The 15,188-nt window shown below is 39.5% G+C and overlaps 1 protein-coding gene and 1 long non-coding RNA gene across 5 annotated transcripts in view; both read left to right on the top strand.

The window, feature by feature from the left end:
- Positions 1–49: 49 nt before the first annotated feature.
- Positions 50–864, top strand: LOC116808481 (uncharacterized). The gene is made up of 2 exons (XR_004368072.3): positions 50–191; positions 657–864. It is a non-coding gene; the product is annotated as an uncharacterized lncRNA (long non-coding RNA).
- A 1,586-nt stretch (positions 865–2,450) lies between these two features.
- Positions 2,451–15,188, top strand: part of UBR1 (ubiquitin protein ligase E3 component n-recognin 1) — a 57,090-nt gene continuing 44,352 nt past the window's right edge. For all 4 annotated transcript variants that reach the window (XM_030275491.4, XM_030275489.4, XM_030275490.4 and 1 more), the window contains exons 1-4: positions 2,451–2,798; positions 10,984–11,240; positions 13,327–13,405; positions 14,710–14,820. In XM_030275491.4, the coding sequence (XP_030131351.4) occupies positions 2,466–2,798; positions 10,984–11,240; positions 13,327–13,405; positions 14,710–14,820 (780 nt within the window). In that variant the 5' untranslated portion in view covers positions 2,451–2,465. The remainder of the gene's footprint in view (positions 2,799–10,983; positions 11,241–13,326; positions 13,406–14,709; positions 14,821–15,188) is intronic.

Raw genomic sequence — 15,188 nt, 5'->3', positions numbered from 1 at the left:
CAGGGGTGCCTGGAAATGCCTAGGTTAAAGCAGAAGGAAGCCCAGGCGTACGAAGAGATCCGTATCTCAGCCTGCTTCCTTACAAATACAGCATGTAAACTTTCGCTTTTTCTCGTTACGGTATTATAATTCTACCTGCTCGGAAATCTAGGCAGTTGACCTATTTTGCTCCTGACAGAAGTCTTTTTATGGTATTTTGAACATTTTAATATATATATGTACACACACCATTTAAAACCTTGCTATAGTAACTGAACAGTTTCATAATTGCTAAATTATTCTTTGCTATCAACTCAGTTTACTAACTGCTGCCCATTTACCGTTGAGATTTTTTCTTCCCATCTTAAGTATGAGTTTAGGTGAAAAAGCTTCTGTCACTTCACATCACTCTTTGTTATTTATCATAATAAAACAACTTCAGGTATTAGAAGTTTCTAATTCAGTATTATTTAATTGTAATTATATCTTCTCATGTAATTTGTCATAGGACAAAGATTTAATTTTTAGCATTGATAATAATTAGCATTGATTGATCGAGGAAAAACATTTTTCAGATCAGTTAAACTGCATTAATATGACACGTCTTTTTAGATGTTCTTCATAATTTAGTTACTCTTTTGCAGGACTTCATGTATGTTTGCTTTGGTTTTTTTCAGCTGCCTTTCATCTTGCTTGTCTACTCTTCCCCCCCAACAAAACACCCTGAAGAAATGTTTCTAAATAAACATCAATCAGCAATCCTGGTAATCTTCAGGAGTAATCTGGAGAATTAGGGCTTGCTCACTTTCTTCCTGAAGGTCTACCATTTTATTTTAGCTCTAGCAAGGCTGTCAATTACTTTGTCTATATTAAAATTGATCTGAATTCCTGTTTCGTTCTTCTTCTTTCCTCTATTACTCTAGTATCCATGGAGATCTTGGTGTTTGGTGCCATTTCTCCCTGGGCAATGGTGCCAACTTGTTTTTTTAAGAGGTTTACTGACACCTTCTTTGCTGTCTTTCAGCGCATGTGGGTTCCATTTTTTAAAATAATATTTTTTTAAAATAAGTCTAACAGTAAATCCTGTTTCATTAAAGCAGTGATTTACATTAGCATAACTTCTAGAAATCCCACAGTAAAGCAAACCCCCACTGATAGTTAGCTAAAAGAGATAGCCAGGCAAGCTGCTTGCCTTGCAGCACAGGGGGCTGCAGGCAGCCCTCCTGCTGCTTGACTGGGTTTGTTGCTGGAATTCAGCCTTGCTTCTCTTGCTCGACTACATTGGAAGCTGGATTATACAATTGCTAGTGTTGATGCCAAAACAGGTGGAGGACTCCAGTAATTACGGTCCAAACTTGGTTGTTGTGCAAGCGACACTTCTGGTTAGCGGGCAGCTGTGCTATTGGAAAGGATTGGGCACCAATCAGCAATACGAACAGACAGAACGAGATGAGATTGTTAATTTTCTCATGGCAAAATTCACTTTTTATTTTTTACACCTCATACCTAAACCTGTCTCAGTGATGGTGATTTTAACTGACAGATTTCAGTAATATAAAGAAGTCTGCAGGACTTCTTAATATGATGATGACTGGTAGCTATGGCAGAGGAACTACATTCAGATGTTCTGAAGATATAAGAGAATAACTTTGAGAGTACTTGTGGCTGGGTGCAGCACAAAAAATCATTGGGGATACACCTGAAAAGATCACCTGTAAGCTCTATCCCATCCATACCGATAACTGAAGAAAATGGAAAAGCTGCTTGGAGGCTTGAAACAGGAAGACTACAGTGGAAGGAGGCAGTCTTCCCAATATCCAAGCTATCAGGCATTCAAAATGGACCCCAAGATCTAATGCTATGGCTATTTGCCTATTTCCTCAGTCTTAGGAAGGTGGAAATACACAGAATTGTGCAACTGGACTGCAACAATCTGGAAAACTTCCAGCAATGCATAGGCCATGTTTGTCACATATCAATCAAGATCCTAAACGCCCTAATCTGCCAAATCTGCTAAGCACCCAGAACAGTTATGATATGCTGTTGGAAGGAGGTGTGGAGGAAAAATTTTGATCTTTGAGATCTTTTGGTCTTTAGGCATTTGCCTAGAGCTACTGTTGCTTCCTACACCAAGTTAATAAAAATTTCCCTTTGCTTAGCCCATGTGCGAGCCACATGGAAGTGACTTTGCACCTGTGTAGCTGAAATTACTTGTGCTATTATCTTGCTAGCAATGAGGGGACATAGTCCCCTGCACCATGGGAGCTTTAGGTTAGATATTAGGAGGAATTTCTTCACCGAAAGGGTGGTTAAACATTGGAATGGGCTGCCCAGGGAGGTGGAGTCAGTGACCCTGGAGATGGTTAAGGAAAGACTGGATGTGACACCCAGTGCCACGGGCTGGATGATAAGGTGGTGTTCCGTGGTAGCTTGGACTCGATGATTTCAGAGGTCTTTTCCAGCCTAATTGATTCCGTGGCTCCGCGATGCAGGGCGCGAAGCGGGCACGGTTGAAGTGCCTGCAGGGCCTCCATCCGCGCAGCTCCGCACACCGACCAGCCGGAGCTCCGCGCGCCGTCCGAGCCCGGGCCGGGCTTTGCGCGGCCTCCGCAGGAGGCGCTGCCGAGGCCCCGCGCGGCGGCGGCTGCGCGCGGGGCGGGCCCTGGGCCGCGGGCGCAGCGCCCGGTGACGGCGGCGGCTCCTTCCGGGCCGTCACGGCGCCGCCGGCCGCGTCCCTCGCTCTCAAAATGGCGGACGGAGCCGACAGAGGTCCCGCGGCGGGCGGCCGGGCCGGCGCGCAGGCCCCGGAGCGAGCTATGGTGAGGCTGCAGACCGGCGCCGCGCCGCGGTTCCCCTTGCCCGTCCTCGGGGGCAGCCCGTGCCCTGCCCGCGCTGCCGCCCGCCGCTCGGCCGAGCAGGGCTGGCTCTCCGCGGCTGCCGAGCGGCGCCGTGGAGGGCCGGGACGCGCCGCTCTGCACCTGCCGTAGCCGGCGGGAGGCTGCGGCACCACCCGGGGCGCGGCCTGGGCGCCGGGGCCGGAGCGGGCGGCCCGGTGCCCCCGCTCCCGGCGGCTGCGCTGGCTGCGGCTCCGGGGCTCCCGCCTGTGCCGCGGGAGCGGAGAGCCAGCCCTGCCCCGCGCCCGGCCAGCCGCTGTCACGGGCCCGCGGGGAGCGGTTTGGCTCAGTTCCCCGCAGCATCTCTCAACCCTGTCCTGGATCTTCTGTTGACACCTAATGACGGAATTGATTGAGGTCAAACTTTGGAAAGCTTCAGAGCCGTCCTTTAAACGTTGTACTGTAAATGTGCATTTTAACCATAGTCCTTTACCTTTCTTCATTAAAGTTGACTCTACTGTGGAACAGAAAAGGCAGAATAACAAACTACTGTTCTACAGAGTGTGTGGAGCAGCAAATAGTATCATTTAGAAAGAACATAGTATAATTTAGAAGGAAACAGTTGTTTGTTGAACGGGAGTATTGTTTATTTTTTCGTTCTGCAAAATAATTGTCTATGGATTTAATATTTTGTTATTGAACACAATTTGTTGTTGACCCTGTCTAGTGGTAGCACGTAAGTGCCTTCTGTGGTTTCCTCCACAAACTTGTATAGTGGATTGCTATGTTTGAAACACTTTATCTAGAGCAGTTTAAAACCCAAAAGCCGACAACTTAAGAAAGGAAGGCAGATGGATGTGTATGAGGCACTTTACATTTTATGTTCTATTTCCTGTAACAGTTTGCACACATAATATAGTTTTGATACTGTTGACTGCCTGTGTTTAAAAGTTGGGTGCTGGCAAGCCTGTAGAATAGCTACTGTTTACATGATGCTACACACCACTAATAAAAATAGAAAGATGTTTACTCATGGAGCTTGTAATGCATGTGGCAGCAGTAAGCCAACAAAGATTATTCCTTGTACCCTTCTCAGAATTTTAAGTATCTGCAAATCATTAGCAATGTCCCTTTAGTCATGGACTTCATTCTTAAGTGCTGTATATTTCTGTAACTGAAACAGGCCTATGTGCGGATTTTTTTAAAATCAGGAACAACCTGATTTTACAATAGGAAAATTTTGATTTGATTGCATAGTGTCAAAAATTGCATCCCGAGACAGGCGATTTCTTAAGCTTGTGAGCTGTGCATAAAGCCAGTGGTGCTGAGGGTAATAGTGGCAATCAGCAGCAAAGCAATGCAATCAGCCTTTCATTAACTGGGGACTTAAGAGGCTGAGTTAGCCCAAGCAATCCATGAAACTAAGAGAGAATTGTTGAAGAGATCCTCTGCTGCTCAAAGGTGATGCTGGTCTGCTAAGTTGTCTTGATTTTTGTGTGATTTCAGCCAGTTGAAAGTGTCTGGACCAGAATTACCGTTATTCCGAGGAAGGTAGTTGGCTACCCAGACCATGTTGCTTGCCATACATCCAAGCAAAATGCAGGGATTTTGACAGCGAGTAGTGGCTGAGGATGTGATATAAAAAGGGAGAAGTAGAGCTTGGGATATGTACTTAGGTTGTGTCTGACAGCATTTGTGATGTTAGACAGCAAACCTGGCTATATTGATGGTAGACAGTTGTAATCTGGAAGCAGTACACCCGATTTTTTGCTGTCTTGAAGATGGTACTAAGTAGGTAGAACTAATCTATCCTGCCTGACTTCGGCTTTCACTGTGCAGAGCTATTCTGAAAGTTACTGTGGTGCTAGAATTGGAGTTGTGTGGAATGGAAAGAACTGGTTAAATAGGGTGAGCTTTGGCCTCACTGAACTTGTCAAAGCTGTCTCAGTGTCTGAGCAGTCAGACAGACTCTTGCTCCTCTGTTGGTCTCTGGCTTTGGGTGCCATTGGCTGCAGTGCAGCACTACATCTGGCTGCAAACCTTCCCAGAGTGCTGGGTGCATGGTGCAGGTCACCTGAATGATTCTGCAGGAGCCAGCCTGATTCTGGAGTGGATAGTGGTGACTCAGGTAATAAACTCTTCTGCACCCAGCCCAAGTCAGTGGTGTCTTCTCTGCATTTATCTGCAGCGCTTCAGGTTGGATGACTGTGGTTGAAAATACTTAACTTGATGTTTCACTGCATTAGTTGGAAGTCAGGTCCTGTCTGTTCTTCTGCTCCTTCATAGTGGCTGTATTGCTTCCTGAGCTGCCCTGGGTTGAATTTAATGCTGATTAAGTAGTAAACCTTGTCTACTAAACTCGAGTTTACTTTCTTTCCTTTCCCAACAGCATCCACAGTTTACTTGGCTGGCTGATGGGCTGAACTTGGCTTGTCCAGTAGTTGGCTAGCAGGCATTGCTGGTGGCCTGACAAAAACCAGCTTTGCAGGCTGGATCCAGCCCTTGGTTGGCTGTCCATTTGTATTCTAAACAAATTCCGGTTTGACTCCTGCCTGCTTTTGCATCTGCTACCTGGAGCAGGGCTTTGATATTAAGCTATTGCAAGGATTTAAAATTTACATGGAATCTTCAAATCGTCACATATATGTACCTTCTCAGTAATATTTGTGAAGAAAAGGGATTTTTTTAAAAGGTTCTTTCTTTTGCCATTAGTCAGAACCTAACAAAAGCTGAGATATAAGTGGTGTAGTGGTGTACAGGAAGAGAAAAGCTTATATTATTAGGATATTACCTTTAAAGACAGGAAAATTCCAAATTTCAGTTTCACAATGTAAAGTATGATGCAGGCACTTGTGCATTTTAGGATATTTAAGATCTTTTGTGTCATTCAGTGCTGTAACATAGTTGAGAAAATGTATATGAGGAGACCTGCTACTGTAGATGTGTAATATGGAGGGGATATTCATATTCATGTGCAGGTTATTTCTTGAAATTAGTGAAATCTGAGTCTGGCCTCTTATTTGGAATTGCAGTGTCTTCTAAACTGAATTGACCTGCTTAAACCAGATGACATGTCCATATAATAAGCTAAATTTGTTTAAACTTTCAATTCAGGTAAGCCATCATATCTGTTATTGTAACTATTCCCTGAAATGCAGATGGTCAGATTGCTGTATTTAGAACAGTGCAGCATATTGGTAGAACAGTGTTTACTGTACACTTGTGTCAGTGTCCAAGAAATGGTATGTTGCTGTCTACCAAATGCAGGTTTTGCCAAAAAATCTGGAACATGAAAAGGTGATTAGATTGCATGCCTCAAAGACTTGAAAATTAGTTGCAGAATTCCTGACCATTTTGCCTGTTGAACCTACTTAGTTGTAGTATCCTGCTAATTTTGCAGCATATTTAGGCTGGAGTGTCCACTTGGTAGGGAGGTACAATAGAGTACCTCCTGCATGGTGGAGAGAGCTACAGGCCATGTTTGACTCCAGTTGTCCCTTGGGCTGCAGATTGCTTTCAGGTGCTTACTCCCATGAGCTGCAGCTGGGCTCTTGTGGTGTTGGAGGTGCCTGTGGTTTAAAAGTGACCTGTGGTTTCCAAGAGGTTGAGCAGCTTGGGTCGGTGTGTTGCTTACCCTGAAGAAGACAGTAGTTTTAGCTGTCCAGCAGCTGAAACAGTAACAGGTGGTGCTGGTGGTTATTTATCTTTCTCTGGTGGTCGCCAGTTTGCTCTGGTTCAGCTCAGCTGGTAGGCATTGTTGACTGCTGGAATAGAGGCATGTTGTGCTCTAGACAGCTTTAGTAGTCTGTGCTGGTTTTGAGTCTCATTCCAAGTGGGCAAACACCTGCATCATTAAAGCAGCTTTTGACATGAACTGGCACCCTGCTTTGGCTCAGGGGCCAAAGTTAAATGACTAAAGAGATCAAAAAGTTATTTTATGTCTTCAGGTCAAAGTTGATGTTTTGTTAGGACAATGTTAGACGGTCTCGAATGTTTTCCATGTTTTGCCATGGGAAAATAACTTTTGAAACTTAACTTCCTTCTTTTAGTGTAATCACTGATATCTAGAGCAGATTGTATACTAAAGTTTGGTAGTATGGTTTAGTTTTGCTAGCCATGTTATATAAAGGAACCGACAGATGGATCAGAAAACAGATATATTGTATTTGAGTTCTAAACAGTAATTTTTACAACTTAGATTCTCTACTAATGCATTAGTTGTGCTTTGTTGGAAAATGTGAAACAACAATTCCTGTTATGAACGTGACAAAACAAATAAAGCAAGTTTCTGTTTTAACTCCCTGAACTGTGCCCTTCCAGAGACAGGATTTATACTCTTAAAAAAAAGTTTGATTTAAGGCAGGGAAGAAGAAGTATGTTAATTTCTAGTGTTTACTTTTGAAGCCTCTTCTTTGTGGAGTATATATGTTTGAGGCTGAAATAGATTGCCTTATCTTCCTGTTGTTTTTGCTAAAAGTAATGCCTAGATGTTCTGTACTCTAGTTGGATCTTATTTTCAGTGCATTAGAAAACTGGTAATTTTAAACCAAGATAATAAGAAGGAAAAATGGAGCCAAAACTTTGAAAGCAGAACCCTTATATGAAAATGTTAGTTGAAGAATCCTTTGAACTTTCCTTTTCAAAGTAATTTTAAGTATTCTGCCTACTTATGAAAGAACTTGTGCATATTTATAATTTTAGAATGTCATATGTTCCCTCAATTAGTTAGACAATATCAAAATAAAGTTTTCTGGGATACTGTCCTGCTAATCTCTGTTTAACTTGTACAGGTGTTCTTTGTCTTAAAGCTGCCTTTTGCATTTGGTATTTATGTTGAATGGCACCTGCTTGAAATCAGTATGCCCCCAGCATTTTAAATATTTACTTTTAAAAGCCTGCTTTTTCTAGTTGCTTTGACAGGCAGTTGGTATTGTCGTCTCGTGCCTGACAGATTTTTGCTATGCATAACAAAGTGTTTTACTGTTCCTTTTAAATTTAATGCTGGACCAAGTACAGGATTTAGTTCATGCTACTGGTAGTTTCTGTTCCTTCATATTTTGTTTTTTAATGCTAATAAATATTTATATTCCTTTTCACTGATTAGATTAATGTACAGATCTAAAAATAGCCTTGAAATTTAGGCAATCACTTCTGCACTAAAAGATCAGCTTGTTAATCAGTGAAGTTAAAGTATAGTTTTTTATAATATTGCCTCATGCAAGCTGTTAGTTTGCAAAGACTTCAGTGTTCCAAGAGAACTGTGAATAGTAAGTAGATGAAAAATTGTCATGGAAGCAACAGCTACTGAATTAGTGTGCATAATAAACCTCTGCAATGATAAGAAAAATAATCTTCTTGTTTCTCTTATGAGTATAATGAGTATTTCCTGGGTAACGTACAGGCTGAGCATATATTTTAGTGTTCTTACCAGAAGGCAGACAGCCTGCTTGAGAAAGTTCTCTTGCTTCCCTTGTTCCTTCTTCTTTCCTACTTCCTGTCCTCTTTTCTTGGAACAACATTTAAATAGAATTAAAAGCTTTGCACAAGAATGCTTGAAATACTTGTGAGTTTGACTGTGTGAGAACCCGTTTTACACTTCTGGCAGATTTTCAGGGAAGCTTTGCCCTGTGTTTCTTGAAGGTATGACGTGCTCTGGAGCAACAATGCAGAAGCTAAACTTATACCATCTCTTGGGAACCTGGGTCATTAAGATAGAAAGGGACAGAGTGGGATTCTCTTGTGCTCTACGAACAAAGTGTGCCATGGGGCCCCATCCCACCCTCCCACATTTAAAAAATACAGGGGCCAGATTGGGAGGCGAATTTGATGAAGGCGTGATGCAGTGTAGGTAAGATAAAACAAAAACAAGTTATAGGAGGAAACATGCTTAAGCAGAAACACTAAATTATGATTTTTAATTATTATAAGAATAATTCACTTCCACTCATCTTAAATCAGAAGCATGAAATTATAAACACATGATCAAATAATTCAGTTTTCAGCTACCTCTTACAATTAAATAGCTTTCTCAGAGCCATCAGCTATGTGTGATATTTTTGTTTTTTCAGTGTTAATATGCAAGTATCTGATAAATTAGGATTTAATTTCTAGTTCTTCTTTACAATTTAGTGTCTTTATGCCCTGGCTAAACATCACATTTATTGAATAAAAATGTTGCTAGGTAGTTCAAAAATTTGAATAAGTTAATTAAAATAAAAAGACAACCATTTAATTTCCTTTTCTTTTTGCTCCTCAGATCTGCATGTGTGAAAATAAATACATACATTTATTTGAGTGCATGTATGTATGTGTATACAGATTGCAGATATATTACATATGTGTGTGTGATACAGCTTTTATGACCAATACAATAATTTCAGTGGTGCTTACTGCTCAGGTGGAATTCTGGAAAAAAGCCAGATTTGTTTGTTAGCATTGGAATTAAAAATAACTGGTTCCTTTCAACTCATGGATGGGTCTTCATTTTCAGATAATAATGGATAGGTTTGAATGCTTTGTGATTCAAGGAATCTGAGCAGACTGATCAAGCTGCTGCACTTACAAAATAAGAATATTCTAATATGGTTATGGGCGAGTCTGCTATTCTGCTTGATCACATTATCCATGGCTTGCTTATCTTTTCCATCAGCTTCTGCCATGCATTTTCACCATGATAAATAAAGTAATGGGCTACCTAAGGGTAATGTTGAGGAAGATTAATGGCCAAAAAAATAAATAATGGATTGAGGATTTTTTGTTTTTCACATAGAAAGTTAAATAGTCTACTTTGAGCCTTCTTTCAGTCTGGGTCATTTGGTGGTTGCTTTCCTCATTCCCTACTTGCTGGTCTGGAGAAAATTCCCTTTAGAGCTATTTATGAAATTACATATGCATTTTTTTCTTGCACTCATCTTGAATCTTTGTGCAGTTTTGGGCACCACAATATAAGAAGATACAAGCCTGTTGGAGGGCAGCAAGGATGGCAAAGGGCCTAGAAGGGGAAGCTGTGTGAAGGGCAGCTGGAATAACTATGCAGCCTGGAGGAGACTGAGGGGAGACCTCATTGCAGTCTGCAACTTCTTTGTGTGGGGAGGAGGAGGGGCAGACACGGATTTCTTCTCTGTGGTAACCAGTGACAAGACCTGAGGGAACAGCATGGGATGGCATCAGGAGAGATTTGGGTTGGATATTAGGAAAAGGTTTTTCCCCAAAGGGTGTTGGGCACTGGAAGAGGCTTCCTAGAGAAGTGGTTGTGGCTTCAGTCTTGCCAGAGTTCAAGAAGCATTTAGACAATGCTCTTAGGCACATGGTGTGGTTCTTGGGGCTGTCCTGTTTTAGACGTAATGGTCTTTGTGAGTCCCTTCCAACTTAGGATATTCTATGATATTTGGATTTTAACCAAGGTTGTGTTTGAAAGGATGTTGTCTTTAAGAGCCTTGTCTGATTTGCAGTGGGAAAAACCAAGTTATTTCTAAATCATGGGAATAATATGAAAGGAAGAATATTCAAACTTGAAAGACAGAAATAGGACAATTGGAGAGACCTGTTTGGAGAAGCAAAGAAGTTGGAAGTGAAGTTATGGACTAAGAACCTCAAGTCAAAACACAAGTGCTTTCATTAATTGTCTTAAAAAATAAAATTGCATTTTAGTCTGGTTTCCCAACAACAGTAAGCTTGTATGATCATTTGGGCTCTCTCTTCCTCAGCAGCTATTGACCTCTGATGACCAGTTCCACAAGGCTTTCAGGAGACTGTTAAGTTGGTACATGTTTTGTGACTATCAGCAGGCAAAGGAATGAATCCCAAACTTTTCCCAGCTGTGGCAATTCTTTCCATTTGTCATCAGCTGAACAGACATCAAACTTTGTGTATTAGTTGGCCTGTGGGGAAGAGTGTAGTTGAAAATTAATTAATGCATGGGTTTCTCTACAGTAACATAGCACTTGCCAACTCTTGCCTTAGGGTATTTTAGCAGAAGACTTCAAAGTGGAAAATACTGTGGTGGAAAATAGCAGAGAAATCATTGGAAATCCATGGTTTCTTGGATTTTATTGCTCAAGGAACTGACTTCTGATGTAGGAAAGAATTCTGAATTCACAGTAGAAGTGTGTAATCCTATTTTCTTTATATTTACTTATTTGTTTATCCATGGGTGTCCATTTTGTTGCAGTGGTGTGATGAAAGATTCGACTTCCAAGCTGCATTTTTACAGTGCTTGGCAAAACATGTGCCAAATATTTACTCAGCTGAAATGGACCCCTTGGTGGAGAAACAAGAAGAAATGGTCCAGGCAGCAATATTATACCCCCTAGAATGTTATTTGTTTGGGGAGGACCCAGATATATTCCTGGAGAAACTACAGCAGAGTGGAACCTCCCAGCTGTGTGGAAAGGTGTTCAAAGGAGGGGAGACAACATACTCTTGCAGGTAAGGATGATGGTGTGTTGTCATCAATGTTCCCATCTGAAATAATACAGCAAAGTGCTTGAATAAAATCAGTTGTGCTGCTAACTAGTCATTCCTTGTGTCATGGTGCTTCTTTGCTTAACTAATGCTGGCATTTGGTTCCCATTTCAAACCACTTTAGAGTAAGGAAAATTACATATGAAAAGAAGGTTTGGCAGAGAAATGGGGAATGAAATGGAAAGGTTACTAAAAGTACTGGAAGCTATTGGTTAAAAGTGTTGGATGGAAGTGTAGGGTATGAATATGGAGTCTGTACCTGAACTGAGGGATACAGTACTCGCCCTTTCAAAGTCTGAAACAGAATCCAGCATTTCTGAGCATCATTAGTCCTTTGCTTTGGCAATAGCTGTGGAACCAATGGTAAATTTTCACCCTTTTTTCTCATCCTGCAATATATTAAAGGTGAAATCAAATCTTATTGATTTGATAGAATTAATTTTATTAATTCCTATTAATACAAATACATTAATGAGTATCATGAATAAAATATATTAATATTAAAAAGCTAGCAGTATTTGTGGTAAATGTAAAGATTGCAACAGTTCTAGCAATTGATGAGCATTAATATGATGTTATTGTCATAGTTTATTCTAATTTTCAGTTTATTTTAAAAGCTTAGAAAATTTAATTAGAAATACTAAGACTATTATTAGAGATGAAAAGCACTATATGTAAGAGTTTAGAGTTCCTTAGAGTTCAGGAAGTGTCAAAAGCTCTCTATAAACTTTTTTTATGAATTTCACTGTAACGTTTTAATCAATCACATACTCTGCAGCATTTTCTAGGAATCAGGTAGTGTTGTGTATGAAAGGAGAATGGTCTTTTAAGAAATCCTGCTGTCTGTACTAGAAAGTGTATAGTGAGTGGGACAGCTGTATAAAGGAAAAAGCAGGACAAGGCTGTTTAGTGCTGCTAGATCAAGAATAATTCTCTTCCTGTCTCTCCAGAGTTCATGTATGGTAGCCGGCAAAAAGACAAAGCTAAATGTCTGAGTTACTCTCTTTCTTATTTTTTTTTGAATTGCAGTCTTGCAAAAATGGTAGTATTTATACAAGGTACTGTATTGTTCTACTGCATCTGAAGTTAGGTATCTGTTTGCTGTAGGCTTCTAAAATACTAAAAATAAAAGGCACTCTGCAGTTCTGAAATCTGAATGTTCTGAATTTCAAATCTAGTAGGCACTTCTGCCTTCTCTTTTCTTTGACTATTCTTTCAGTAGATTTATGGTAATAAGTGAGTGTTACTAAGGTATTAAATGATTGTAATGATTATTATAATCTCAAGGTTTGGAAGGAAGTTTATTCTGTAATCAGAATTACCATGATATTTTAGTTGTACAGGAAGCTTGAACTAAATGTTGAACAATGGTATAGAGTAAAATGTTGTCATTTAGCACCTGTCATCTACATTTTGCATAGAATAAAGCAGCATTTAAAGAAAAAAGTGGCCATGTTTTAAGGAAAAAGGCAATCTATAAAAGTATGTATGTGAAACGTAGGATAAAATGGAATTAGATTGTCCATGAGTGTAATTCCCTATTTTCAAGTATTTAAATGCATGAGTGAAACTTTACAAGTTACATTTCAAGGTATATATTCCTAGCTTATTTAGTAAGGAATTCTTTTCAGATTTTGACTTCTGTTTTAAAAATTAGAAACATAACCTAGTAGAAGTGTAGCTAAAATTTAATGAGCAAACTGACTACTGACTGATGTTGGAAATAATAATAAGGGTTAATTCAGAGTCCTCACTGGTTTTCCTAGCTGCTTATTCTTAGCAAAACCAGAAAAAGTTTTGCTAAGCGAGTGAAAGTGGAAATTGAGCATGTTTTTGAAAGAATTTGGTATAACAGATTTGACTACATGGTTCAAATTTAACAAGACTGGTTGCTTCATGTCACAGGAAGATGATGAAAGTCAATGTTTTTATGATTTTAATCTGTTGTTAATCTCAGTTTTTCTTTTTTTTCATAGCAACATGTTCTTTTGTGCATGAAAATTTCAAGTATTTGTTTTAGAATGTTTTCCACTTAACATTTTTGTTGCAGAGACTGTGCAGTTGATCCAACTTGTGTGCTCTGTATCGACTGCTTCCAGAATAGCATTCACAAGAACCACCGATACAAGGTAGGAAAATCTTATTTTAACAAATGGTACTTGTAATTTTAGAGAAGTTCTTTTGGGGCTATAATAAACTGCATATAAACCATTAGTAATTTTATTATTGAAAAAATAAATTCTGGTATTTATGAATTACCTAATATCTCTCTCTTGTGTTTCTAGCTATGTAAAGCTTCTTCTAAGAACAGCAACTTGCTAAGTGAAGAAACAAAAGAGAAAGTAATTTATTAATGCATGAAGTGTTATTCTCTTTGGCAATTTCATGAAAGTGTAGGTCAGAGCAAAGAGCTGTGACTGATAATGGCAGTTGTGTTCCAAGTCCCAGCCGGTTCTGTTGGGATTTAAGGAAGGGGAAAACCCAGGGAAAACACACAGTAATGATTACAGAGCACTTTGGAAGCAGAGCTGGGCTGAGAAGCTGCTGTCATTTCCCTGTTTTTCAGTAAATTCTTCAGGCAGAACATCAGCTATGGAAATAGGTAGTCATATGGGAGCAGATTTGTAGCATTTTCATCTAAAGGATATAGGATGTGCTCTTTGTAGATTCATAATAATTTATGTTGAAAGGGACCTAAGGAGATCACCTAGTCCAGCCTCCTGCTCAAAGCATGTCTAATTAGATCAGATTATTTTAAAATGTTTCAGGTAAATAACATATTTTTGAATGTCTTTTTAATTGGTCAGTGGTTTTTTAGAATTATTTCAAGATCAGAGATTTGGAGGAAGCTAAGGATAATTGGTTTTGCCCGAGTTTTGTCTGAACTTTTTGCTGAAATGGAGACTCAGAATTTGTACCCTTCTGAAAGTGCAATGCAAAGTTAGTTATAAAAATGTATTTAGATGCTGATCATGTAATCTTTTCTTTGGTTAGAAGTAGAGGTACTACTAAATGTCTATTTAATATTCACATTGTTTTTTAATCTTATTTTCTAACTTGGTGAAGTAATTTTAAAGAAGGCATTAGAAAGCTTTGCTATTATTTTGTGAATAAACCCAGAAATATTTTGCCATTTATGAAGCACTCATCAGTCATAGGCTTTTTCACTTACTTTCAAGTTAAATTTATTTAGGACTTGCATACCTTTCTGTAGCAACAACTCTATTTCCTTCTTTATTTTCTGCTCAAAAGGTTTATCTTTTACCCCCTTTCTCCTCTGGCAAGTTTCCTTTTATCTAAAAAGTCCATTGGTTATGCAGTGACTCTTCTAACTAGGTGTTTATATTTGTGTTTGATTTAAATAATTCACAATGCTATTTTCCTCTTGATTTTTTTGGGTATATTTCATGACTGAAATACATGGTTGTTCCAGATGCATAGCTCCACTGGGGGTGGATTTTGTGACTGTGGGGATACAGAGGCATGGAAGGCTGGACCACTGTGTACTAAACATGAGCCTGGAGCATCAAGTTCTCCAAAAGAAGTAAGAATATTGCTTAAAGTGAAATAAAAATTTTTGTAAATGTTACCTTCTTATTTCAAAAAGTGCTTATTCCTATGTATGAATATATATGTATTGTATAACTCACGTAACAGGTTCAGTCAAGTTGAATCAGGATTTCCTTGGTCAAGATATTTGGGATCAAACATATATATTGGACATCCTTTGGGTTTTTTGCTTTTTGTTTGGAGACAGTTTCATCTACCTGCTTTGTGTGTTTGAGTCTTTCATTTGGAATTAATCTGTAAATAATAACTGAGGAATTAAAATTGCAGTCTCTTGTTTTCTTTGCTAAGTATATTAGTTCTTATTTACAAATAATTGGTTTCCCAGAGGTTAGCAAATGTTTA

The sequence above is a fragment of the Taeniopygia guttata genome, chromosome 5, assembly GCF_048771995.1.
Source record: "Taeniopygia guttata chromosome 5, bTaeGut7.mat, whole genome shotgun sequence".
Classification (NCBI taxonomy): domain Eukaryota; kingdom Metazoa; phylum Chordata; class Aves; order Passeriformes; family Estrildidae; genus Taeniopygia; species Taeniopygia guttata.
The sequence above is the reverse complement of the archived record's forward strand: the minus strand, read 5'-3'. Positions and strand labels throughout refer to the sequence as shown.